Source organism: Panthera onca, chromosome B1 (genome assembly GCF_046562875.1).
Source record: "Panthera onca isolate mPanOnc1 chromosome B1, mPanOnc1 haplotype 2, whole genome shotgun sequence".
NCBI lineage: Eukaryota > Metazoa > Chordata > Mammalia > Carnivora > Felidae > Panthera > Panthera onca.
In genome coordinates, this window is record NC_138342.1 from 45,500,004 (window position 1) to 45,525,246 (window position 25,243).

General features: G+C 40.5%; 1 protein-coding gene across 1 annotated transcript in view; it reads right to left on the reverse strand.

The window, feature by feature from the left end:
• Positions 1 to 4,132: 4,132 nt before the first annotated feature.
• The window catches only part of SPINK2 (serine peptidase inhibitor Kazal type 2), a 94,115-nt gene continuing 73,004 nt past the window's right edge, over positions 4,133 to 25,243 (reverse strand). The window contains exons 2-5 of the mRNA XM_060655875.3: positions 16,704 to 17,030; positions 15,333 to 15,385; positions 5,743 to 5,852; positions 4,133 to 4,460 (exon numbers count right to left, since the gene is read on the reverse strand). Of these exons, the coding sequence (XP_060511858.3) occupies positions 4,415 to 4,460; positions 5,743 to 5,852; positions 15,333 to 15,385; positions 16,704 to 17,030 (536 nt within the window). The 3' untranslated portion in view covers positions 4,133 to 4,414. The remainder of the gene's footprint in view (positions 4,461 to 5,742; positions 5,853 to 15,332; positions 15,386 to 16,703; positions 17,031 to 25,243) is intronic.

Genomic DNA, 25,243 nt, shown 5'->3' on the forward strand with positions numbered 1-25,243 from the left:
GTGATTTGGGAAAACATACATGATATATTCTTACAGGGCCAGGGAGAAGTCAAAAAAACAGGTTGTTTCTTTTTTTAAGGTATAGTTTTCTATAAAATAGCCAACAGTTCACATGTGCTAAGCAACTTACCATGTATTATTTAATTTACTCCTTACAACAAAACTGTGAAATAGGTACTATTATCGTCCTCACTTTACAGATGGGGAAACAGAGTTTCCATGAATGCATATATGTGACTTTGAGCTCATATGCTTAGTCACTGCTATATCCAGGAACCAATTCTCTCTTTAATTAGACTAATGTAAGTTGGGAATTTTCCACTTTCAACCAAGAAAATTCTAATAACCCAAATATAACTCAACAGAAACTAAATAACAGCACAATAATATAACAGAATACTATGTAGTTTTTAAAATGAAGAAACTACATATATAATATAAAAATAACCTAATATAAGAGAAAAGCACGTTTATAGAATATATATATATATATATATATATATATATATTCTATAATACTAGATAAAAGTTTATACATAAAAGCATGGAAGTATTACAGTTCAATGTCACAAAAACAATACTGTAATGAAATTCTTATAATACATGTTGACACTTTTTAATTTATTTTGAAATATTATTAACAGTTCTTACTGACTATAAAAGTCTTTCATTTCATTGTACTAGGAGTGGACAGGAGAGGAGAATGAGACTAAAACAGGGAGACCCTTTTACTTCCCACACTTCCAAATTGCTTACATTTATTAGTTGAGGGGCGCCTGGGTGACTCAGTCTGTTAAACATCTGACTTCGGCTCAAGTCATGATCCACAGTTCATGGGTTCAAAACCTGCATCAGGCTCTGTGCTGACAGCTCAGAGCCTGGAGCCTGCTTCCGATTCTGTGTCTCCCTCTCCCTCTGCCCCTCCCTGGCTCACACTCTGTCTCTTTCTCTCAAAAGTAAATAAACATTAAAAATTTTTTTAAAAATTTATTAGTTGAGGAGTTTATGTGGTAACAACCCAATTCAAACTGCTATAAGCAAAAAGAAAAAAAAAAGTGTGTTGGGTAGAATATTGAATGGATAGTGAGCCAGCTCACAGAATCAAAGGAAAAGCTGACCAACTGAGCCTGACCCATGGCAAGACGGGACATGTTTCCCTGGGCATGTTGGCATCATGCTCTCCTACTACAGTCTTTCTCCATAGTGAGGGGTCACGGTTTCCAGCAGCTTCCAGAAGCACAGCCTCTCAATCTCACCACCTAAAAGGAAAAGGGCTCTTCCCTGAGGATGGATTCTGAACAGTCACAAACCCACTGCAGACCAACCCTGTGATTAGGGTAGTGGGAATTATGACAGATCATGACTGGTTTAATTTGGACCAGGTGCTTACCCTTCTGTCTACCTCCAGATTCAGGGATACTGGATCATGTAAGAAGGCAGCAGCTCCATTCAGCCAGAAGTTGGGAGTGAAGTGGAAAAGGATAATGGAAGGCAGAAGCAATAGTACTTTAGGGCAGAAGAAGAGAGAGTTGCTGGCTATACTAAATGACCAGTGTGTACTACATGAGCATAAACTTCTCTTAAAATTTTTTTTAGGGGTATCTGGGTGGCTCAGTCAGTTAAGCGGCTGACTTCAGCTCAGGTCATGATCTCACAGTTCATGAGTTTGAGCCCCACATTGGGCTCTGTGCTGACAGCTCAGAGCCTGGAGCCTGCTTTGGATTCTCTCTCTCTCTTTTTCTCTCTCTCTTTCTCTCTCTCTCTCTCTCTCTCCCCCACCCCCGTCCCTCCCCTGCTTGTGCTCTGTCTCTGTCTCTCAAACTGAATAAACATTAAAAAAAATTTTTTTTTAATTTTTAGGGGACCCTGGGTGGCTCAGTCGGTAAAGCATCTGACTCTTGATCTCAGGATCATGAGTTCAAGCCCCACATTGGGTGTGGAGCCTACTTAAAAAAAAAATTTAAAGCTATTCTCATTTTGTGTATGTGTGTGTGTGTGTGTGTGTGTGTGTGTGTGTGTGTGTATACATGTATATATATATTTTTTTCAAGTGACAAGGATGTATGTATAAGAATGTTCTCTGAAACATTTTATAATCATTAAAAGTTGTAAACAACCTACAGTTAACATCTATTGATTTTTTTTCCTCTCGGGTTTTCCCTTTTTTCCCTCTGGGAAACAATGGACCCAAGGTCTCATCTCAGCTTAACTAATCCTGTATCACCTTAATTCTTCAGAAGGGTGGATGCATAATCTAACATGAACCAGTCAGGGTCTTTGTCCAGGAAAGAGTCATTTTCTTTTCAGGTAGTAAGATTGTTGGGGCTGTGACTCCAGGATTATTTTCACCTGGAACTGATAGAAAAGAATTACTTCCTGTTAGGTCAGAAAGTTGCTAGGATAGAATCTGGAACTTCCAATTTTGTCTCTCACACAGGAGGTGAAGCTAGTCTATGAATGAAGCTGTTTATGCTAAAATAAAGAGATGAGACACAGAGAGATGGCAATTTCTGGTGCGCTAAGGTCTCTGGTTGCAGGCACCCTCTGAGGCTAACATCAGCCTGCTCTTCTGCAAATAATGACTAAAAAGGACAATGAACTCCCTCTTTAGCTAAGACTAGTGTGAGTTGGGATCCTTCCAATTTCAACAAAGAGAATCCTAATGAACAAGCTGAATATAGATCAGTAGAGCCTGGATAACTTATGGCACAATAATAAAATACTATGTAGCTTTTGAGAAGAACAATCTATATTGTCATTAAAAAAAAAAACAATATAAAGAGAAGAGCCATTTTATGGGACGGGGTGTATACATCTGTGTCTCTGTGTGTCTGTATGATTCGATATACACATATATACTTAGGGAGAACAAAAAGGAGACTATGTTCCAAAAAGTTAATGGTGGTTACCTCTGGAGGCTATATGGGCATAACTTTCACTTTTTAAATACACTTATGTATTTCTTAATTTTCCAAAGAGTATATACTACTTTTATAAAAATTTTAAGCCAAAAACAACTGTAGCCCATTTATGTTATAGAATTTCCCACTTTACTGCCTTTACTCCACATAAACAACAGGACTGGGGATTTAGAGACCCAGGCTTCTATTCCAGACTTTCAATGTGTTCTATAATGTTGGGCAAGTTGATTTGCCTCTGTGGGCCTCAGTATCTTCCTCTCTAAGAGAGGTCCTTGAAATAATGGCAGGTACTATTTCAGCAGTTTCTGTGTCCTAGCACTGTGCTAAGCAGTTTCCTCTCCACGGTTTCATGAGTTGAGCATTAATCCCGTTTTCCATATAAAAAACTGAAGTGTTGGAATCAGAATCCAAGCTCAGGTTTAGCTGACCCGAAAAGCCATATTCTTTCCACTACATGCTCTCTCAGCTACCTCTTGCCTCATGGCTCATGGTTTCCTGGTGCTAGAAAGTCCTTGCACCCAGGACTTGACTCAAAATCCTGTACCTAGAAACATCATTCTAAAGCAACCCCCCGTCGCTTTTATTATTGTTAACATCTATTCTTTATATTGTATCAACCTCTAAAACAGGATGTTTCAATCTCACCACTACTGATATTTTGGACTGAAAAATTCTTCATTGTTGGGAGCTGCCCCGCCCCCTCCACCCCCCACCCTGGGTCACTGCAGGATGTTTGACAACATCCCTGGCGTCTACCCACTAGATGTCAGTAGTGTCCACCCTTCAAATAGTGACACCAAAAATGCCTCCAGACATATTGCCAGATGTCCCCTGGAGGCAAAATCACCCCGGAGTTGAGAACCACTGGTCTAAAAGGAGTAAAAAGCCAAATTCCTACATTAACCCTGATGGGCAACTATTGAAAGGAGACACTGACTCTAGTAAATATTTCTACCTGCATGATTCTTTGACTTATCAGCTCTGCCTAAAATCGGCTCCAAGTGTCTCACAGTTATTTGCTTTGTGCAGAACAATGTCCCAGGCACATATACATTAACTATGTAAGATTTGAGGTAAGGGGGGAGTAGAATAAAGCTCTCCCTCTCAACAATAACTCCACTTCTCCCTTACAAAATTCATCTTTGCCTGTGAGGAAGAGTCACCAGGAGGCTGCAGAGTAAGAATGGGTATTCAACAGAGAACAGCAGTACTTGAATACAATGCTGATTTTATTCCAGGGAAATAAAGCAATGCACAAGTCACCTGGGCAATAAGCTTAACTCAAGGGGCAAAAGCCAAGAAACAAGGATTTTTTTTGTGTTTGTTTTAATTATCAATTGCTCCACATAGCTCTTTTTCACACCTCCTCTCAGAAAATGTGGGCTAACAAATCCCATGCAAAGGAACATAGGAAAGAGAAAAAGGGGAAATGGAATTCATCTAGCATACTGTTGAAGGTGGTTTCTCCAAGTTCTCTTCTATAAACTGCTCCATCAACATGGTCCACTCCGGATTATTTTAATGTCATGACCATCTTCCCTGCAAATTGAACAACCATAAAGACACATTTACTACCTACCTACCACACTGAAACTGTCCCACTCTTTGAACCAAAAAGACCCATGTCATTATACATTAGATTCTAAGGTGATGCTTACTTAAATCATTTTTAAATTTAAATCTAGTAAACAATAGGGCCCCAATTCTGCCATTTTTCCCTAACCCTAAGGCACAGGGCACTAACCTAAAAAAAATCACTATGAGAAGACCTAGGTAACTCACTGAAGACTGACATCAGAGAAAGGACCCCGAAATACAATGCAGCCTACCTTGTCATGGTGTGATACTTTGTATGTGATTCCTACTCAGAGTAGACAATAAGCTAAGTTACAGCAAGACAAGATGTGAGTCTCAGCGGCCAATGTGAGCGCCCATATTAGTTGTTTGTCAGAGTCTAGGACTTAGAGTCCGGTATAACCATTGCACCCAAATAAATGGACCCTCAAGTTAAGGAGCTTCAAATGTGTAGGAGACATTTGAAGGCCGACTGACCACCCAAGCTATAGGTGCAAAGATACTGTGTCAAGACAGATGCTGCTGGAGGCTCTGTCAGCACAGAAGGTGACCTGACCGAAATCCAGGCCAAAGTTTGTCTCAGGTCCAACGACTGGACAGGTGCCTCACTGCTCACCTTGTGACACCTCCTTCCTGGATCCTCTTCAGAGTGGTTCATTAATTCCCTCCGCTAATTTTCTTCTGTGACTAACTTGTGTGATAAAGTGCGCAATAAACTGAGTAATTCATGAATTTAATATTGGCACTACATGGTTATTTGAAATGTGTCTTAATCCTGTGATTCGCCCTGCTTCATACTTACAGGAGAAGTCACAGTCACCTGTGAGTTACATGAAAGGCATCATGTATAACACTCTACTTAGCATTCTACTAGGTAGAATTATTACCTAGTAATAATTCAACCCAACTAGTTTTGCAGGTTGTACAGGTACCTGCACATGCCCTCTGAATTTAAAAGAATATTTAATATTTCATAGTTTAACTATTAATACACTCTTAATTTGGGGAAATTGCCCATCCATGAAAAGTAACATAACCTGATTATCAAGTGTATAATTGGTTAATCACAAATGTCACTCTCTGACTTTGACCTGGAAAATGAACTGAAGGATTGTCTTTTTAAATGTCAGTCTGAAAACACAACTACTATGTCACATTTGATTCTTACATCCAAGAAAAGAGTCACTACTTCCTAAGTAATCAAAAATCAAGAAAAGGACTAGTCTATACTGTAAAATTATGTTACCGGATTTTCATGCACAGAGTACACTCGTTAGGATAAGTGGACATGTCACTTCCACACACGGGGTTAAAGTCTCTGGGACATCCTGGTAATTTATATTGATTGCAGTTTGGCTAGGAAAGAAAAAGGAAGACAGAAATTACATAACTGAGACATTCTCATCACAAAATAGTTGGTGGGGGGGACAAAGTCCCAAGGCTCCTAAATTTCCTAGAAACACCCTACAAAAATATTTCTATTTTCCACACAAAAAAAGATTTTTCTAATGCAAAAATCAGATGCAGCATTGAAGCAATGGTTCAATACCCACTATGTAAGAAAAGGACCTTAGCCAGGCTGATTTTTTTTTTTAATTTTTTTTTTTTTTAACGTTTTATTTTTGAGACAGGGAGAGACAGAGCATGAACAGGGGAGGGTCAGAGAGAGGGAGACACAGAATCCGAAACAGGCTCCAGGCTCTGAGCTGTCAGCACAGAGTCCGACGCGGGGCTCGAACCCACGGACCGTGAGATCATGACCTGAGCCGAAGTCGGCTGCTCAACCGACTGAGCCACCCAGGCGCCCCTTTTTTTTTTTTTTTTTTTTTTTTTTTGCCAGGCTGATTTTTAAATGAAAGTCCAGGGGCTCCTGGGTGAGTCAGTCAGTTAAGCGCCCAACGTAGGTTCAGGTCATGATCTCACAGTCCATGGGTTCAAGCCCCACTTGGGGCTCTGTGCTGACAGCTCAGAGCCTGGAGCCTGCTTCGGATTCTGTGTCTCCCTCTCTCTCTGCTCCTCCCCTACTCACACTCTCTCTCTCTGTGTCTCTCTCAAAAATAAATAAACATTAAAAAAAATTTAAATGAAAGTCCAAGACAGGCCACCATACCCACTTTCCAACCCTCTAGCTTTATAATTTGTACTTCACTACTGTCTCCACAAGAATGTTGTTACATTCAACCTTAATCCTTTGGCATGATGTCAAGACAAATTCAGGAATCTAATCTTTCAGTCTGGATCTTTAAGGTACTGGCATTCAACCAAGTGCAACAAAGAAAACAGCACTGGCACTTAGGGGTGGTGATGGGTTGAATTGTGCCCACCCAAAAATTACGTTATTGGAAATAGAGTCTTTGTACAGGGAATCAATTTAAAATGAGGTCAGTAGATTGGGCCCTAATCCAATAGAACTGGTGTCCTTATAAAAAGGGGAAATTTGGACACAGAGTCATAAACAGAGGGAAGGTCACATAAAGACATAGAATTTACAAGACAGGGAACACCTGGGGCTACCAGCACCTAGGAGGAGAAAGGCATGGAACAGATTCTTCCTCACAGTCCTCAGGAGGAACCAATTCTACCAACATCCTGATTTAGGACTTCTAGCCTCCAGAACAGGGAGACATTCAATTTCTGTTGTTTAACCCCCTCAGTTTGTGGTACTTTATTATAGCAGCCCTAAGAAGCTGATACCAGGTCATGGAACTCAATCCTGTGATTTGATGGAATTGAGGCCAGGCAGGTAATACGTCTTGCTCACAGCTGCCAATCTCCAGCAGGGCCAGTACTAGACCTGGTCAGTGATCAGACTATGATGTGCAGAGTCTCACTTTAACAAAAGTCTAAATATATGGCCCACTGTATTTCTGTTCTATATGCATACATTTAAGGGCACCTGGGTGGCTCAGTTGGTTAACTGAGGGAGGCTTGTTTTGGCTCAGGCTATGATCTCGTGGTTTGTGAATTCAAGCCCCACAATGGGCTCCACACCAATATTATATATATAAATACTTGTTTTAGTAAATGGTGATCGCTTTTCCTCGCTTCAGAGTAAAAGAAGCCGCCCTGTTTTAGCACTCTGAATAAATGCAGCACACATTTCTACTGATACTATCTGGATTTATAAAGACCTAAACAAGGCTGGCCATGAGCCAAACTCTGAAGTAAAAGAGGTTTTGTTGACCCTTTCCATCCTCTGTTCAGCTCTCATTGAGGAGCATGATATGCTGCCCAAGGCTCACTAAGGTGATGTCTTACAGGGCTGCTCTCACAAGCAGAGTAGATGCCCTCTTATCCAATGAGACTGGGAGAAATGGTAGTTGGTCATTTAATTGATAAAGTCAATTAAAGCAAGGAAGCAAGGAAACAAAATATATATCCCAAGCATTTTATCATAAAACGTATAGGTGAAAAACAAAATTGTCAATCTTTTGATGTAGGACAATGACAGGGCATGTAGCCACCTGTAATGCTACTATAAGATAACTTTCCTTGTCACTAGGTATGACTATATGATTAAGGTAAGGCCAATGGGATATACATGGAATTATTGTACAGCAACCTCTGGGAACCTCCTTTAAAAGAAAGCAGGTACTTGTCCTTTGTTTCCCCTCAATTTTTTTCTTAGTCCATTCCTCCATCCTCCTGCAGAGTGCACGGAGCTCTAATCTTTGTTTAGAGCTTTGTTAGACTGGGAAGATAGAGGCCACATTCTCAGACAGCAGCACCGTGTGCTCCAATTTTGAGTTTTTGTTACTTGCAGCTGAATCTAATCCTAACTGATACAAGAGATGAGAACTTTCCTTTGAATATTTCAACTACAGTTGATCTTTGAACAACATGAGTTTAAATATATTTTCTCTTCCTTATGATTTTCTTAATAACATTTTCTTTTCTCTAACTTACATGAATACAGGTAAGATAAGGATGTAACACATAACATACAAAATGTATATTAATCAACTCTTTATGTTATCAGGCTTCTGGTCAACAGTAGGCTATTAATTAAATTTGAGGATCAAAAGTTTTGCTCAGATTTTTGACTGTGGGAGGGGGTCAGCATCCCTAACCCCCTGCATTATTCAAGGGTCAAGTGTAATTAAGAGTTTTGTGTGCTATCACTGCAAAAATGATACCCATAATAAGTCACATATTATTTCCTATTTTGGTTTATTTAAAACAGAATTTCTTGGGGCACCTGGGTGGCTCAGTTGGTTAAATGTCTAACTCTTGATTCAGCTCAGGTCACGATCTCACGATTTGTGAGAGTCTGCACTGGCAGCACAGAGCCTGCTTGGGATTCTCTCTCTTCCTTTCTCTCTGCCCCTCTTCTGATTATGCTCTCTCTCTCTGTCTCTCAAAATAAATAAATGAATTTTAAAAAATGTTGCTGCTCTTGTACTGTTGTTTCACACAATTCGTATTTTGGACCAGATAATTCTTTGTGATGGGAGACGGTCCTATGCATTGTAGGATGCTCTCTATCCATTAGATGCCAGTATAAACTCCTAGTCATGATGATCTAAAATAACACTCTAAATGTCTGCTGGAGAGCAAAATTGACCCTAATTAAAAACTAATATTTTAAAATACAGAATTTAAGGGGCGCCTGGGTGGCTCGGTCGGTTAAGCGTCCGACTTCGGCTCAGGTCATGATCTCGCGGTCAGTGAGTTCAAGCCCCGCATCGGGCTCTGTGCTGACAGCTCAGAGCCTGGAGCCTGTTTCAGATTCTGTGTCTCCCTCTCTCTGTGACCCTCCCCCGTTCATGCTCTGTCTCTCTCTGTCTCAAAAATAAATAAACGTTAAAAAAAAAATTTTTTTTTTAAAAATACAGAATTTAAGGGGCACCTGGCTCAGTCGGTAGAACATGTGACTCTTGATCTTGGGATTGTAGGTTCAAGCCCCACACTGGGTGTAGAAATTACTTAAAAATAGGGGATGACTGGGTGGCTCGGTCAGTTAAGCATCTGACTTTGGCTCAGGTCATGATCTCAGTTTGTGAGTTCAAGCCCCAGGTGGGGCTCTGTGCTGCAAGCGTGGAGCCTGGAGCCTGCTTAGAGTTCTGTGACTCCCTGTCTCTGTCCCTCTTGAACTCATGCTTTCTGTCTGTCGTGCTCTCTCTCTCTCTCTCTCTCTCTCTCTGAAAAGTAAATAAACATTTAAAAAAATTACTTAAAAATAAAATCTTAAAAAAAATACAGTCTTCTGGCATACAAAAGACAGTAGGCTATCTACAGCCAGTAAGTGATCAATACACTATGGAAATTGTTCAGAGAGAAGGGAGAGGATCACTTGTGACTTGCTTAAGTGGAAGGTGTTGAGTGAGTGTTTAGTGTTAACTAGCCCTGGTGGACCTACACAGGGTTGCCTGTGCATACAACCTCATAAGCTTGTTAAAAACTGATTTAGTGCCATTGGCAATGACATGTATGGAGCTAGAGTGTATTAAGCTAAGGGAAATAAGCTAGTCAGAGAAAGACAAATGCCATATAATTTTATTCATATGTGGAACTTAAGAAACAAAACAAACAAGCAAAAGGGAAGAGAAAACAGAGAGTGAGGCAAACCAAGACACAGACTGTTAACTACAGAGAACAAACTGATGGTTTGGAACTGATGTTTCAGAGAGGAGGTGGGTGGGGAGATAGATAAAATAGGTGATAGGTATTAAGGAGTGCTATGATGAGCACCAGATGTTGTATGGAAGTGTTGAATCACTACATTGTACACCTGAACCTACCCTGTCTGTTAACAAACTGGAATTTAAATAAACACTTAAAAAACAAACAAACAAACAAACACTGATTTGGGGCCTCATTCCAGACCTACTCAATTAGAATTTCCAGGGTTAGAATCCATGTGTCTAGAGGCCCCTCAATTCGGATTCAGCTAGAACTGGGTTTAGAAATGGCTATTCCCAATCATCTTGACATCCAATCCACTTAGACTATGTATGGAAGCTAAGGAGAATGCACCAAGACACACAGTTTGGCACACAATTTCAGGGATCCCCTGCTCTAGACCTTTTTTTCCTCCCTTTGTTTAACCAAAGTACATCTTGCCTATGCCCACTCTCTGATTAAATAGGTAAATAACTAACTAATCAAAATCAATCTATTTAGCCTAAAGATCTTAAGGGTTTTTTTTTTTAATATTCAACAGCAGTTTTCAAATGCTTTCATCTCAAAGGATGACTAGTAAATGAGTTTTGAGGAGCAGTAACAGGCTGGTAAGGAAGTTTTGGTGTTTTATTTTGTTTTGTTTTGTTTTGTTTTGTTTTGTTTAAGCAGAAGACTTTTGATGTCTCTCAGATCCCCAAGAGATCTACCCAGCTGGAAGGCAATGTTGATATTTCAGTCTGATTCCAGTCTAATTCTCATGATTTCAAAGCCAGCTTTGGCTAGCCACCATTTAACTTTATTAAGTCCAGGTAACTCATTTCCTGGATTTTCTCTGAGCAGAGACATGAGGCTTTATGAACAAACACTTTTCACTCTTATCAATGAGGTCAATCAATTTCATTAATAAATTATGTTCTCATTAACCCTTAGTTTTATACAGTTACCCAAATTTATGAAAAAGGAAAAGAAATTCAGAACAGGTTCACCATCTAGGGAGGCTCTAAATTACACCCCACAACATGCCAACTAGAGAAAAGAGTTTACCCCTGGCAGATTGCTCCTCAGAGCTTTAGAAGACACTCTCATTCTGGAATAGTGTCACGTGGCATTTTTATTTATTCTTTAGAATCAATTTAATTTTTATAGAAAGATGTCATATGCTTTTAAGTAATTCTCTGAGCTCTATACTCTGAATCTTTTCTTTTGAAAGATTCTTAAATACTTTACCAAATATAGTCCCTCATTTGTTTATTCAATAAATGAAGAAGATTTTAAGATAGATGTTAGAGAACTACAAAGACAAATTGAGTCCTACCTGTAAGAAGTTTGGTGTATCATTAGAAAATCAACAAATATACGTGGTGCTCTTAAAGGATGGACAGAATTTAGATTAGAGAGATTTGGAAGAATGTCCACCTCAAGGAAATAAAACAGACTAACCAAAGGCACAGTAGTGAGGGAAGTGTCTGATCTGAGAGCAAGGCAGTTTAATTTAAAGGAGCATCCAACACTCTTTCATAATAAAAACACTGAACAAACTAGGCAGAAAAGAGAGCTTCCTCCAACCTGATAAAGAATAGAAAAAATATATTTAATGGTAGAAGACTGAATGCTTTTCCTCCAAAATTAGGAATGACAAGGATGTCCATTTTCATTTGTTCTATTCAACATTGTACAGAATATCCTAGAAAAGACAATTAGGCAATAAAATAAATATAAAAGGCATCCAGGTTGGAAAAGAAGAAATAAAACTATCTCTAATCAAAGATGCTATACTCTTTTTATAGAAAGGTCTGAGGAATCCACAAAGAAACTGTTAGAACTAAAAAACAAGTTCAGGGGCGCCTGGGTGGCTCAGTCGGTTGAGCGTCTGGCTTCGGCTCAGGTCATGATCTCGCGGTCTGTGAGTTCGAGCCTCGCGTCGGGCTCTGTGCTGACGGCTCAGAGCCTGGAGCCTGCTTCGGATTCTGTGTCCCCCTCTCTCTCTGTCCCTCCCCCACTCATGTTCTGTCTCTGTCTCAGAAATAAATAAACATTAAAAAAAATTTTTTTAAATAAATAATTAATTAATTAAAATAAAAAAACAAGTTCAATATGATTGGAGGATACAAGATCAATATACAGAAACCAATTGTACTTCTACACACTTGCAGTGAACAATCTGAAAATGAAATTGAGAAAAAAATTCCATTTATAACAGCATCAAAAAGAATAAAATATTTAGGAAAATATTTAGCAAAAGAAGCATAAGAATTGTACAGCAAAACTACAAAACATTGTTGAAATAAATTAAAGGACTAATAAGTGAAAAGGCATCCCATATTCATGGATCAAAAGATTTAACTTTCTTAAGATGGCAACATTCCCCAAACTGATCTACAGGTTCAGTGAAATCCCTATCAAAAATCTCAACTGTCTTTTTGCAGCAGAATTTGGCAAACTGATCTTAAAATGCATATGGAAATGCAAGTGACCCTGAATAGCCAAAACAATCGCAAAGAAGTTGGAGGATTCACACTTCCCCATTTTGAAACTTACTACAAAGCTACAGTAATTAAAACAGTGTGGCACTAACACCTGAAACTAATACAACACTGGATGTTAATTACACTACACTAGCATTAAAATAAAAACAAAACAAAACAAAGAAAAAACTGTGGCCCTAGCATAAGGATAGAAGAACATAAGCTATGGGAAAGCAGTGGAAGGTACAGGTAGAAAGATAGGCTGCAGTAAGGACACTCTGTGAACACTGGGAAGCTCCAGGTTTTGCAGAAAGTGGAGACACTAAAGAGTTAAGGAAAATTACTTAGGGGGTCACTATGCTTGGGGACTCTAAACTGGAACGGTCGCAACAGAACTGGGGAAGAAAGCAAAGATCTCTTGAGTGATTCATTCTTTTAATAATCCTGCACAAACAGACCGAGGTCCTGTAGCATTTGCTTCCTGAGAGAGAGTGCCCTTTAAAATTTTGCACCCTAGACACCCAATTAGCCTTACCCTAATGCCAAACTTGAGATGAAGGTGGGACTATTCCCATTTTCTGAAAGAAAATCAAATTCCCCAAAATTGAGTCTTCTGATTAAAATGTATTATTGGGCACCTGCTAAGTGCTGAAGATTGGACACCAAATAGCAAGACATCATCCTTGACCACAGTAGTATACAGTTTACTGAAGGGAGACAGGCAAACAGGCAATTTACAGTTCAATGCTATGATGGGTTAGTGAAGAGCACTGGATCTGGAGTAAGACTGCTTGGGTTGGAATCATAGTTCCACCCTGTGGCCCATGCCTGGCTAAGGGGATAATAATGATACCTACTTCATAATGCTATAAAAGATTAAATGAGTTATTATGTTTAAAGCATTTAGAACAGTATTTGGCAGGGGTGCCTGGCTGGCTCAGTTGGTAGAGCATGCACTCTTGATCTCTGAGTTGTGAGGTCAAGCCCCACACTGGGTGTAGAGGTTACTTAAAAAAAAATCTCAGAATATGTCACCCCAAAACTATGACTCTTTGACATAATTATTTTGAGTTAAAGGCAGCTAAGAAGTAACAAACCCAAGAAAAGTGCTCTGTACCCTCACCCCTTTTCTGCCTAAAGGCAGGATATAAATTCTCCTTTACTGAAGACAACTCTAGACTCAGCCCAGAGATGGCACCAGAGGAACCTGCAAACAAACCTTACTCCATTAGTTTCCTCCCATACATTTACCTTCCCATAGTATGCCACCCTTGGAAGCCTAGAATCATTTTACTTTGTCCTGTCATGTCTCTGCATGTCTACTTATAAGTCTGACTTGTAGTTGGCTGGCTTCCTGGGCTGGTTATTCTAAATAATGAGTTGGTTTCCTGAGTAGGTTGCTTCAGGTTGTGGGTCAGAGTTCTATTTTAACAAATGGTCTGACATTGTCCATTTGTATATTTTCTTTATACAATTTATTGCTCTTGTTAAAGATGCTATATAAGTCAGAGTTCTAAACCACCTCTTTGAGTTACTCATCTCTGAATGCTCCCACATGTATGTGTGATGCACATGTTAATAAACTTTCTCTGTTTTTTTTTCTTGTTAAACTGTCTTTTGTTCAAGAGGCCCCAGCTGAGAACTTAGAAGGGAAGAGGAAAGCTTTTAATCTTCCCCTACACTGTCATGGTGATGATAATGATGATGCAGTATAGGTTGCATGAAACCAAAGAGAAAGTGCATTTACATATTCTTTGGAGTTAGAAAATGGGATGAGAAGGTTTCCTGGAAGAGGTCTACTCTGAGTTGAATACTCAAAGTTACTTAACCCCCTAAGGTAAATATCCCCATATGTAAAATAATATCTATCATACAAGGTCACTATGAGGATTGAGAGACTGAATACACAAATGGACAATGACAGACCATTTATTAGAACAGAACTCTGACCCACAACCTGCAGCAACTTACCCAGAAAACCAACTCATTATATAGAATAACCAGCCCAGGAAGTCAGCCTGCTATAAGTCAGACTTGTAAGACGTCAGACAGCCATCTCTGATGACAGTCCAAGAAGCCAAACAATAACCTCCGTAACAACTGGCCCCAAATGGCCAGGACTTGGTTAATACCTACCAGCTTCTCTGAGGTTTGTCCCCACATCCAACTGAGGATCAACCAAAGAAAGCCAAATATGCACTCCTTACCAATCACACAGGAAGCCTGCTTCTAGTTAGTCCACATACAGCTTCCCCAGGCCAACAGCTCCAATCAGGGCATACCTAAAGCCTTCCCTTGTTCCCGCTGCAAAGCTTCCCTCCTCCTCTGCCTGCCTTTGAGTCTCCACCAAAACACAAGTGATAAGTGTGGCTGACTCCCTTGCTACATCAAGCTATGAATTTTGCTTTTTTGCTTGTTCTCATTTAGTTGGGCTTCATTTGCTTCCACAGACTTCAATTTGATAATGTTCATAAAATTTCTAATACAAGACATAACCATTAGATCAAGGATCTTTTGAATCATTAAAGAAACTATTAAAGGAAACAATGTGCTGATGCCATCAAGGACTGAGCTATTTTCAACCAAAATTTACAATTTTTATCTGTATCAAAAAGCCTGCCTTAGAATCAGATTTCTAAAGAAGTAAACAGTTTCAAAAGTGGCAGGTGAGACCTGAAAACCAGCCCCAGCCCAAACTGTGTGGGCTTCACTATACTAGTGGAAATAATACAAGTGGCTTCCTACTTACTGTTCTGTATTCTGAAGTCTGGCTGAACTCAGAGCTCGAGGAGTCCAAAGAGGCTGTCAGAAAAGAGGCATTTTAAACTATATGATTAAGGTCAATTCTTATTGATAAAGGGCTTTTAAAATCCAGCTTGTGGGACGCCTGGGTGGCTCAGTTGGTTGAGCGGCCGGCTTCGGCTCAGGTCATGATCTCACGGTCTGTGAGTTCGAGCCCCGCGTCGGGCTCTGTGCTGACAGCTTAGAGCCTGGAGCCTGTTTCAGATTCTGTGTCTCCCTCTCTCTGACCCTCCCCCGTTCATGCTCTGTCTCTCTCTGTCTCAAAAATAAATAAACATTAAAAAAAATAATAAATAAAATAAAAAATAAAATCCAGCTTGTGATTTATCCAGGCCATACCCTCTCTCAGATGCCCAACTTCTTTGAACAGCCCCCATTGCCCACCCCTACCCCCAAAGAAGGGTATTTGGTTGTTTTCTGGCACTCTTGTGACAGGCACACAGAAGGAACATTTGGTATGGGTCTGTAACTGACCACCCTAACAGGCTTGCTTGAGAAAGAACATTGGAACTATGGAATAAAAGGCATAGTCGTATGGGACACCTGGGTGGCTCAGTGGGTTAAGCATCCAACTTTGCCTCAGGTCATGATCTGGTGGTTCATGGGTTCCAGCACTGTGTCAGGCTCTGTGCTGACAGCTCAGAGCCTGGAGCCTGTTTCAGATTCTGTCTCCCTCTGACTCTGCCCCTCCCCTGCTCATGTTCTATCTCTCTGTGTCTCTCAAAAATAAATTAAAACATTAAAAAAAAATTTTTTTTTAAGTCAGAGAAGTAACTCTTACTAATTCATGATATTCTTGTCCTCAGTGGCTAGGGTAACAAACACACAACTTAACATTTGGTATTACCACTTTAACTCCACTTTCAAATGGGCGTCAAGACCAGGTGGACTAAAGCCCCTTTCTCACAAGCCTCAGAGTGCCTGATGCATTTGGCATTCACAATCCCTAATTCCTGTTCATCTCTTGCAGACGTAGGGTCACTGTGTCCATAAAAACCCAATTTCTGATCTTGGGTTCCAGAAAATCAGCCTTAAGGGAGAAAGAGCAGACAGCAGTGTGTCACTAAGAAGGAGCTGGGAGCCAAAGCCAAACAAGATCTTAAAGCACGTCCGCTGGCTCCACCGCCACCCCCGCCCTGCACGACCCCACGTTCGCACTCCTACACGACCGCAGGTCGCGGGGAACCGCCAGTAACGTGTGCCTGAAGGGCAGCCAGGGCCGCCAGGATCCAGGGACCGGCTGCCGCGGGCCAGAGCCACTCTCCGCTACTTCTACGCGGCTCATCGGGGCCCACCAGGCCTGCCCGGCCAGCGTTACCTGCCAAGTTCCCGGCCAGGAGCAACAGCACCAAGCGCACCGCCAAGAACGCCATGCTCCCTCTTTGGCCCGCCCGCCGGTCTCGGCCCGCTCCCGTGCCCGCGCGACATGCAGAGCGCGCCCAGGTCGGACAAGCAACAGGCTTGGGGAGAGGGGTCAAGGGGGACAGGAGGCACGAGAGGGGGAGGGGCTGGAGGAGGAGCAGTTGCTGGCCTCCCACTTCCGCGTCCCGCCGAGGATCGGGATGAGCGAAGGGAGTGAGCGAGATCTCTCCCTGCAGCAAGCCAGAACCTCGTAAGAGCCCCCCGGGGAACAACCCTGGGAGCTCTGTCGGCCAACCCCTGTATCTTCAGCATCTACTCTGTCCAAGACAGTGTTTGGGCGCTAAACTAAACAAAGAACCCGCTCTCAGGAGGTTTTCTGGTGTAGATGTTGGGCGTGGGGTGACACGGGAAACTCCCTAGCGAATCCATGCAATAATTTCTCCAATTAAGTGCTAGAGAGTGGTGGGAGAAGGTGAAGACTTTCCACGGAGAGATCAGGAAAGGCCTTTCAGAGGTGGCATTTGAGCTGAAAGTCGAAGGAAGAGAAGGAATCATGGTGAAGACGGTGGCAACAAGTAATCCAGGATCCAGGAAAAGCCAGTGCAGAGATCCAGAGGCAGGAGCCAGCTCAGTGTTTCAGCTGGAGATGCTGGTGAAAGAGGGGGCAGAGCGAGGGAGATGGAACCCAAGGCCAAGGTCAGGTGTGGTGGTGTAGGCTATGATAAGGAATTTGGACTTTTTCTGGTTGCAGTGGGAAGCTAGTGGAAGATTTTGAACTTGGGAATGCCCCTGATCTGACTTATGTTTTAATAGATTGGCTGAAGAATGGACAGGAGATGGGTAAGAGTGGAGGCAGGAAGACAAATTAGGTGGCTTTTGCAGCAATCGAGGCATCATCAACCAGAGATGATGGTGGCTTAAATTCATGTGTAGCAGTGCACTGGTGAGAAGTCAGATTCAGGATTTATTTTGGAAGTGGGACCAGGTGGGGTGAAGAGAATAACCAAGGATGCTCCCTAAGCTTTTGTTCTGAACAGCTGAATGGGTGATGGTGCCATTTCTGTGATGAAGAACATTTGGAGACAACGCCTATCAGACCTCCAAGTGGACATGTGTGACAAGGCAATTGGAATTACAAATTTAGAGCTGGAAATACAAATGAAGGAAACATCAGGGTATGAAAGGTATTGAAAACCATCTCTCTGCAGAGATCCAGATCAGAGCCCTGGTACACTCCTAGATGCAGAGATTTGACACATGTGGAGAAGAAACCTGTGAAAGAGGAGGAAAACCAGTCTAGAGTCTGAGGTTACTGAACCCAGGGGAAGTGCTGCAACCATGTCAGTTGCTCCTGTGAGGCTGAGAATACGGCAGACTGAGCATGAAGATGGGCTTTGGCAAGATGTAGTCATGGATGACCTTAAAAGGGACTGGTTTAGAGACGTGATGGGGTCCAGGGCCCAAATGGCAAGGATTGAAAGGAATGAGGTGAGAAAGTGGAGACAGAAGGGGCGCCTGGGTGGCTTAGTTGGTTTAGCGTCGGACTTCAGCTCAGGTCATGATCTCGCAGTCCGTGAGTTCAAGCCCTGCATCAGGCTCTGTGCTGACAGCTCAGAGCCTGGAGCCTGCTTCAGATTCTGTGTCTTCCTCTCTCTCTGCCCCTCCCCCGCTCACACTCTGTCTCTCCCTCTCAAAAATGAATAAATGTTAAAAAAATTTTTTTTAAAAAGAAAAAAGAAAGTGGAGACAGAGGGTTTAGATAACATTTGTGACTTTGGGGGAGTCTGGGTGGCTCAGTCTGTTAAGCGCCCCACTCTTGATTTTGGCTTAAGTCATGATCTCATGGTTGGTGAGTTCAAGCCCCACATTGGGCTCTGTGATGACCATGCAGAGGCTGCTTGAGATTCTCTCTCCCTCTCTCTCCCTCTCTTTCTGCCCCTCATGTGTGCTCCCTCCCTCTCTCTCTCAAAAATAAAGTGATGACATTTATTTAAAACAAAAGATAACAGCTGTGAGTTTTGCTATAAAAAGGAAGCCAGATATGGGCAGTTGATGGCCTAATGAGACTTCCAAAATTCCTTTTAAGGTTCATGTCAAAACTCTCCAATGTCCCCACCTTGCTAGGAGTAAAATCCAAAGTCCTTACTATGGCCTCTAAGACCTCTGCTGGTCTCTTACTGCTCTTCCCTGACTCACTCTTCCCCAGCCACACTGGCCTGCTTGCTCCCAACCAAGGGCCTTGACACTTGCTATTTCCCTCTGCATAGATATCTACACAGCTTCCTCCTTCCATTCCTTTTGTCTCTGCTCAAATGACCCCATATCAGAAATGACTTCCCTGACCATAAATAAAAAATTAGTACTCCCCTCTTCCGGTTCTCCTTACCCTGCTTTTTTCCCCTCTCTCATAGGATTTATCTTTTTTTTAAACTTTGTGACACCAGCCACTTGTGTAAGCTCCAAATGGGGAGTGATTCTTTTTTGGCTTACTGATTCATCTCCAGAACCTAGAAGAATACCTCACATATATTAGCAGGTTGACAAATATTGAACAAATAAATGAGGGATTCCTAGGGAGTCAGGACCTTACCTAAAATGATGGTCAGAATAAAATAAATCACTAACATGCATAAGCAAAATGGCTATTTTGGTTAAGAAGGAGTTAAACCTTAATTCCTGGTTTTGTATGCATTCATTTTTTGCAGCATTACATAGCATGGCTATAAAGAGTTTTGTAGCTGAATACTTGGCTCTATAAGTTACTGAACTAGCTCTGAACCTCAGAGCTTCCACTTTTGCCTTCCCCTCGTAAAATGGGTACTGTAATAATAGAATCTTGAGTATTAAATGAGGTAATGTACATAAATGTGTTGAGACATGGTAGAACTCAATACATTTTAGTCCCTTTCTATTTTCTCCATGATGACATTTGTAAAAGGGCAGCTGTTCTGTTCCTAGGCAATTGGGTGTCTGCTCTTTTTTCAGGTCACATTGGTCATCGTGTCGTCACAGAGCCCTTACAGCCAGTAGGCAGTAACATTGTCTATTTCTCTTACTTCCATATCCCTAGTACCAAGCACTGTGCCTGACACAAGCTCAGTAAATGTTTGCTGAATAGGTGAATCCTTGAAATGTGAAACTGACATCACAACAAGGAAATAAACCAAAAAGGAAGACATAGGATCCAGGAAACAAGAATTCGAACCCGAGAGAGGTTTGTTCGGGTGGACCTTAATCCGACATGACTGGTGTCCTTATAAGAAGATGACATTAGGACCCAAACAAAATGTAGGGATAACCTGGTGAGGAACCAGAAGATGGCCATCTGCAGTCCAAGGAGAGGGCCTTAGAAGAAACCGAACCTGCCAACATCTTGGCCTTGGGCCTCCAGCTTCCCAAACTGAGAAAACACATTTCTATTATTTAAGCCACTCAGTCTGTGGTGCTTTGTTATGGCAGCACCAGGAAACCAGTACATGTACGTGATAAAATATATTTAATGAGTGTTTATTTATTTTTATTTATATTCAAATTATATGCATGTGTCATTTTGTATTAAAAAATTTAACTTTAAGAAATTTAACAAAAGGTTATTTTGAATGTCCTCCAACAAAAGCTCAACATAGTATTGGAGAGTAGTATTGATTTACTGATTTTTTTTTTCTCCCTGGATAAGCACCGTTTGAGACATTTACTAATTCTGAACAGAAATTTTGGTAACTATTCAGCAAATCTTAATGAGAAGTGTAAAGAAGAGAAATAATTTTGCCGAAGAGACACAACGAATTAGTAAATTGGCAGATCCATTTCTTTTTCTTTTTTTAATTTTTTTAAATTTTTTATTTATTTTTGAGACAGAGCATGAGCAGGGGAGGGGCAGAGAGAGAGGGAGACACAGAATCTGAAGCAGGCCCCAGGCTCTGAGCTGTCAGCACAGAGCTGGATGCGGGGCTCGCACCCACAAACTGCGAGATCATGACCTGAGCCAAAGTCTGACACTTAACCAACTGAGCCACCCAGGCGCCCCTTGCAGATCCATTTCTTTTCTGCCTCATATGCCTGTGTGTCAAATGTTGATCCTGTGAAATATTCCATGTATCAGTCAGGGTCCAGTCTAGAAAAAACGAGCCTCACTAGGAATTCTCCCAGAAAGAATTTAACATAAGGGATTGACCAGACCACTATTGGAAAACAAAAAAGCAGCAAGGGAATAGTGAGGTAACACTCAGAGATGGTAACTTCACAATGTATTACCCCTAAGTCTGCGGGAAAAGAGAGAAGAGTTCAAAATTATATTGAAATTTGGAGGAGAGGCCCTGGAAAGCTGAGACCCAGACCTCTGAGCAGGGATGTTGTGTGGCTAGTGCTGGTGGGTCTGAGACCTGTGATGAGGCCAAGACTAGAAGCAGCTGCTACAGCCCACAGAGGGATGTTGCGTTGGGGTGGGGTGGGGGGGGTTGGGCAGGGATCATATTGGAAATTTCAGGAAGCTAGCTGTCAAAGCAGAAAGGAATTCTAGCACCCCAGAGCCTGGAAGGGTGGTTTTAGAGCTGACATACAATAATCTAATGACTGGCATAGTCACATACCCCACTGCTTGATTTAGCAAACAAGTCCTGGGATGAGAAGACAATTTGCAGTTTTAAACTTTATCTGGCACCATGCATGGCTGAGTTCTGACTCAAGAGGGTAAATTTGGAATGAGTTGTTAATACATTTCTGAGTCACATAATTTAAGCTCTCTGAATAAAGTCCCTAAAATGAAGATGGGTTGTTTTGCCAAAGACTTTCATCAAGGAGTGTATATGTTATGTATATTATACACACACATACACACACACACACACACACACACACACACACAATTTTCTCCACTTTATTAGATTTGTTACCAAATAACAAACACTTGATTATAAACATCTTTGTCTCTGATGCTTCAGGAATACAAACTGAAATCTGAGCAGACTCAGGAACAATGTGTAGAGTTGTTAGTTGGAATTTCAGCTTCAAAAAGAAAGCCATGTACCCCTCAAGATAGATTTGTTATACATTTATGTGGGTGGGCTGCTGCTTCCTGTTATCTTGTTCCAAACAGTTGATATTATACCTTAAAAATATTTTATACCATGGTGGTTTTCATATAGTTGTCTCAGCATTTATCAGCCAGGAATAAAAGTTAACATTTTTTTGTAAAGGGCCAGAGAGTAAATACTTTAGACTTTGTGCATCATACAGTCTGTCACAACTAGTCAGCAATGCCATCATAGTGCAAAAGCAGACGTAGACCACAATTCAAAGAAAGAGCATGGCTGTGTTCCAGTAAAATATGGATTTAGATGTAAAATGTGAAACTCTAAGATTTTGAATAACATCAAAAAGACTGTAAAAAGCATTAAACACATCGGAATAAATTTAACCAAGGAGGTAAAAGACCTGTACTCTGAAAACTATAAAGCATTGATGAAAGAAATTGAAGCTGTCACAAAGAAATGGAAAGATATTCTGTACTCATTGATTGGAAGTTCATATTGTTAAAATGTCCATACCACCCAAGGCAATGTACATATTTAATGAAATCCCTATCAAAATAGTAATGACATTTTTGACAGAACTAGGGTGATAATCCTAAAATTTATATGGAACCACAAAAGCCTGCAAAGCCAAAGCAATCTTGAGAAAGAATAAAGCTGGGAGTATCATAATCCCAAATTTCAAAATATAATACAAAGCGTTAGTAATCAAAACAGTATGGTACTGGTACAAAAACAAACAGATCAATAGATCAGAACAGAGAGCCCAGATATAAACTCACACTCACATGGTCAATCTACAATAAAGGAGGCAAAAATATACAATGGAAAAAAAAAAAACAGTCTCTTCAATAAATGGTGTTGGGGAAACTGGACAGCAACATGCAAAAGAACGAAACTGGACTCCTTTCTTACATAAACTCAAAATGGAGTAAAGACTTAAATGTAAGACCTGCAATCATAAAGCTTATGGAAGAAAACATTACCTCAGTCTTAGCAATATTTTTTTGAATCTGACACCTTAGGTTAGGACAATGAAAGCAAAAATAAGCAAATTGGACTATATAAAACTAAAAAGCTTTTGCACAGCAAAGGAAACCATCAATAAAATGAAAAAGTAACTTACTAAATGGAAGAAGACATCCATAAATGATATACCCAATAAAGGTTTAAAATCCACAATATAAAAAATTCATACAACTCAATATAAAAAAAAACAGTCTGATTTAAAAATTAGCAGAGGACCTGAATACACATTTTTCCAAAGAAGACATATAAATGGCCAAAAGGCACATAAAAAGATGTTCAACATCACTAGTCATCAAGGAAATGCAAATCAAAACCACAATGAGCTATCATCTCACAGTAATCAGAATGGCTATTATCAAAAAGACAAGAAATAACAAGTGTTGGCAAAAATGGGGAAAAAAGAGAACTCTTGTGCTTTGTTGCTGGGATGTGAATTGGTGCACCTTCTGTGGAAAGCAGTGTGGAGATTCCCCCTAAAATAGAACTACGGGGGAACCTAGGTGGCTCAGTTGGTTGAACGTCCAAATCTTGATTTCAGATCAGGTCAGGATCCCAGGCTTGTGGGATCAAGCCCTGCATCAGGCTCCATGCTAAGTGCGGAACCTGCTTAAGATTCTCTCTCTCCCTTTGCCCTTCTCCCCTGCTCATGCTCTCTCAAAAAAAAAAAAAAAAAAAGAAAAGAAAGAAAAGAACTACCATATGATCCAGCAATTCCACTTCTAGGTATTTATTTAAAGAAAAAAAAAACACTAACTCAAAAGACATATGCACCCCTATATTCATATCAGCATTATTTATAATAGCCAAAGTTTGTAAGCCACCTAAATGTCCATAGGTAGATGAATGGATAAAGAAGATGTAATGTGTATGTATATAGTTATATACACAACAGAATATGACTCAGTTATAAAAAGAATGAAATCTTGCCATTTTCAACAACATGGGTGGACCTAGAAGGTATTATGCTAAATGAAGCTAGACAGAGAAAAACAAATATGTGTGATTTCACTAATATGTGGAATCTAAAAAACAAAACAAATAAAACAGAAACAGACTCATAAATACAGAGAACAAACTGATGGTTGCCAGAGGGGAGGGGTGTGGGGAGGAGGGTAAAATATGTGAAGGGGATTAAGAGGTTCGATCTTCCAGTTATAAAATAAATAAGACACAGGGATGTAATATACAGAATAGGGAATTTAGTCAATAATATAACAACTTTGTATGATGACAGATGGTAACAAGTCTTATTGTGGTGACCATTTTTAAATGTATATAAATATCAAATCAGTATGTTGTACACCTGAAACTAATACAATATGGTATGCCAATTATTCTTCAAAAAAGAAAAGAATCTTGGGGCACCTAGGTGGCTCAGTCAGTTAAGTGTTCAATGACTCTTGATTTCAGCTCAGGTCATGATGATCTAGTTCATGAATTCAAGCCCCATGTCAGGCTCTGCACTGACAGTGTGGAGTTTGCTTGGGATTCTCTCTCTCTCTCTCTCTCTCTCTCTCTCTCTCTCCTTCTCTCTCTGCCCCTCCCCTACTCAGTCTTCTTCTCAAAATGCATAATTTTTTTAAAAAACTCAAAAGAAAGACAAATCTTAAAAAAAAAGAAAGAGAGAGGGAGAGAGAGCACATGTGAGTTAGGAAGGGGCCGAGGGGTGGGAGGTGGTAAGAAGATCTGGAACCAGTTCTGCACTGACAGCAGAGAGCCCAATGCAGGGCTTGATATCACACACCATGAGATCATGATCTGAGCTGAAGTTGGACACTTAACCAACCGAACCACCCAGGCTCCCCTTAAAAAACTTTTGAGAAAAACAGGAGAAAATCTTTAGGACCTAGGCAAAGTGTTCTTAGACCTGACACTAAGAGCATGATTTATAAAAAGAAAAATTGGTAAATTGGTCCTCCTCAAGATTAAAAATGTTTGCTCTGTAAAACTCCTTATAATGAGGATGAAAAGACAAATATAGACTGGGAGAAAATATTTGCAAACCATATACCCAACAAAAGACTTGTATCTAGAATAAATAAAGAGATCTCAAAACTCCAGAGTAAAAAAAAAAAAAACAATTTGATTAGAAAATAGACAAATTTATGAGCAGACGTTACATTAGAGAGGATAGATAGATGGCAAATTAATGCATGAAAAGACATTCAACATCATTTACCATTAGGGAAATGCAAATCACAATGAGATATCATTTTAGTCATGATGACTAAAATAAAAAATATTAGTAACATCAAATGCTGTCAAGGTTGTGGAGAAACTGGATCATTCATTGTTGGTGGGAATGTCGAATGGTACAACTATTCTGGGAATACAGTTAGGTAGTTTCTTAAAAAACTAAGCATGCTAATTACCATATGACCCAACAATTGTACCTTTGCGCATTTCTGTCACAGAAATGAAAGCTTATGTTATGCAA